This window comes from Hyposmocoma kahamanoa, unplaced genomic scaffold (assembly GCF_003589595.1).
Source record: "Hyposmocoma kahamanoa isolate Upper Pololo Valley unplaced genomic scaffold, ASM358959v1 232, whole genome shotgun sequence".
Lineage (NCBI taxonomy): Eukaryota > Metazoa > Arthropoda > Insecta > Lepidoptera > Cosmopterigidae > Hyposmocoma > Hyposmocoma kahamanoa.
Genome location: NW_020653750.1, coordinates 1061312 through 1063161, shown reverse-complemented (window position 1 = coordinate 1063161; position 1850 = coordinate 1061312). Strand labels below are relative to the sequence as shown.

General features: G+C 38.6%; 1 protein-coding gene across 1 annotated transcript in view; it reads left to right on the top strand.

The window, feature by feature from the left end:
* Nucleotides 1–1850, top strand: part of LOC113228518 — a 56815-nt gene that overhangs the window by 51334 nt on the left and 3631 nt on the right. The window contains exon 5 of the mRNA XM_026461856.1: nt 269–488. Coding sequence (XP_026317641.1) covers nt 269–488 — 220 coding nt within the window. The remainder of the gene's footprint in view (nt 1–268; nt 489–1850) is intronic.

The window sequence follows — 1850 nt, the reverse complement described above, 5'->3', positions numbered from 1 at the left end:
TCCATTTGATTCACCTCCTACAGCGTTTCTGATCTCTTAAGTGAATTTCCGAATTATTTCCGTATCAATTTTTTATGAAGAATTGTCAATTTATTTTTATAGGTAAAAAATTACAGTGTTTATTTAAATAGTTATTTTACCAAAGCCTTAAGAAAAAAGAGGCACCAATAATTGTAACCTTGGTCTATATGAATCTAACGTCTTTAAAAAGTGAAAGTAATAGGCACCCAGAGATGTCAACAAAACTAACTTTATAATATTTTCTTAGCCTGAAGCCTGGCAGCGTACTGAGCTAAGTCCAGCTCAGGACGGAGGTCTTCGCGCATCATGGCGGATTCTGCGCGTGCGCGTGCCATCTGGCGCGAGCGGTGCGTTGCGTATACGCTGCGAGTCCATACTGCTCGTGGAGCCACCAGTTGTCAGAGACGCAGTGTCGATAATCACTATACCGTCAAGAACACAGCTATCGAAATTTGTTTCCAATAAAGGTAAGTTAACCAATCTGTTTTACAGGTTACTTTAGGGAAGAGAAATTCTAAAAAGAAAATGTAATACAAAAACTAAATCACTTATCTACACGAAATGCACTTGTTGGCGACGTAGGTCGTTATCTGGTGTCAGGTAATCTGCCTCGGAATCGTCGGTATACGACTCCCTCCTCCGGCCAAAACTTCTCTTTCTTCTAAGGTCTTCAGATGTTAGATTCGGCTCTCACCACAAACGAATTAAAATTCACGTTGTGACGGGACTCCAAACAGTCCCCTTAAGGGTGTAATTGGTTTTTAATCTGATGTACTCCACTGTCTTGTCATAGCTCTTATCGGTGCTGTGCCACACAGGTTATGTGGCTTGTGGGCTTCCACCAGCCTTAACCAATATAACCAATATAACCTATATAACCACAGTTATATCAACTGTCGTTTTTTCCTTTTTTATCGATTTTTTTTAACTGCCTCTGTGGCCGAACGGTTGCCAAGCCAGGCTACCACGCAGAGGTCCCAGGTTCCATTCCCGGGCCGGGAGAAACATTTGTATGGCCTATATTTATTTCGTTCGTGAGTTTAGGTGTAATTTGTAGTTCTATATGTGTGTGTCCATGGCATCCGCGACACAGGGTTTCCCTAGTGCGGGCCTATGTTGTGTGTGTGCGTTATCATTATTATTATTTTGTTGAAAATTATACCTTAAATTATCTAAAAAGCATTCAAATATGCAATTTTAAGAAGTGTCATTTTTTACAGCCTAATATTTGGCTTCTGTATTGGTCAACGATTTTCCGTCTTTTTCATCTAACACATTTTGCTTTCTTTTTCTAAAATACACGTCCGGCCAGAATCCATCTTATAAATTGCGCTCCCTAGTACGTACTTCACATCTATCCTTATTCGGTCACGTCGCAAAACTAGTATTCTACCTGCAGTGCTTCGTTCATGATACAACGCTATTGAGTTTACTAAATTCGTGTGTCTCAGGGCTAACTTCGTTACTTGATACTTGTATACGTATTTCTTTTTACTTTTGCGCGTTGCCTTAAGATAACAGCAGCTGTCTCAGCACTTTTCATGTAGAAGTAGGAATATGTCAAAAATACTCAATGATAAAAAATTACTTTCATTCTTTCACTAACTTAGGATATTCATTGTAACTACTGCCGTCTTCTTCCACGTCGATCTACTAATTCACAACTTTGCTAATATCTACCCAGTATCTAAGCACCTAAAAATCTAAAAGGCACGACCTTTTGTAATGTAGCGTAAGTTGTTCGTAAGTTGAAATGTAGCGTAAATTGGAATGTTTTCTTTGTAAAATTAAAAATAAGGTATTTAATTAATAACTATTGTGACTATAGT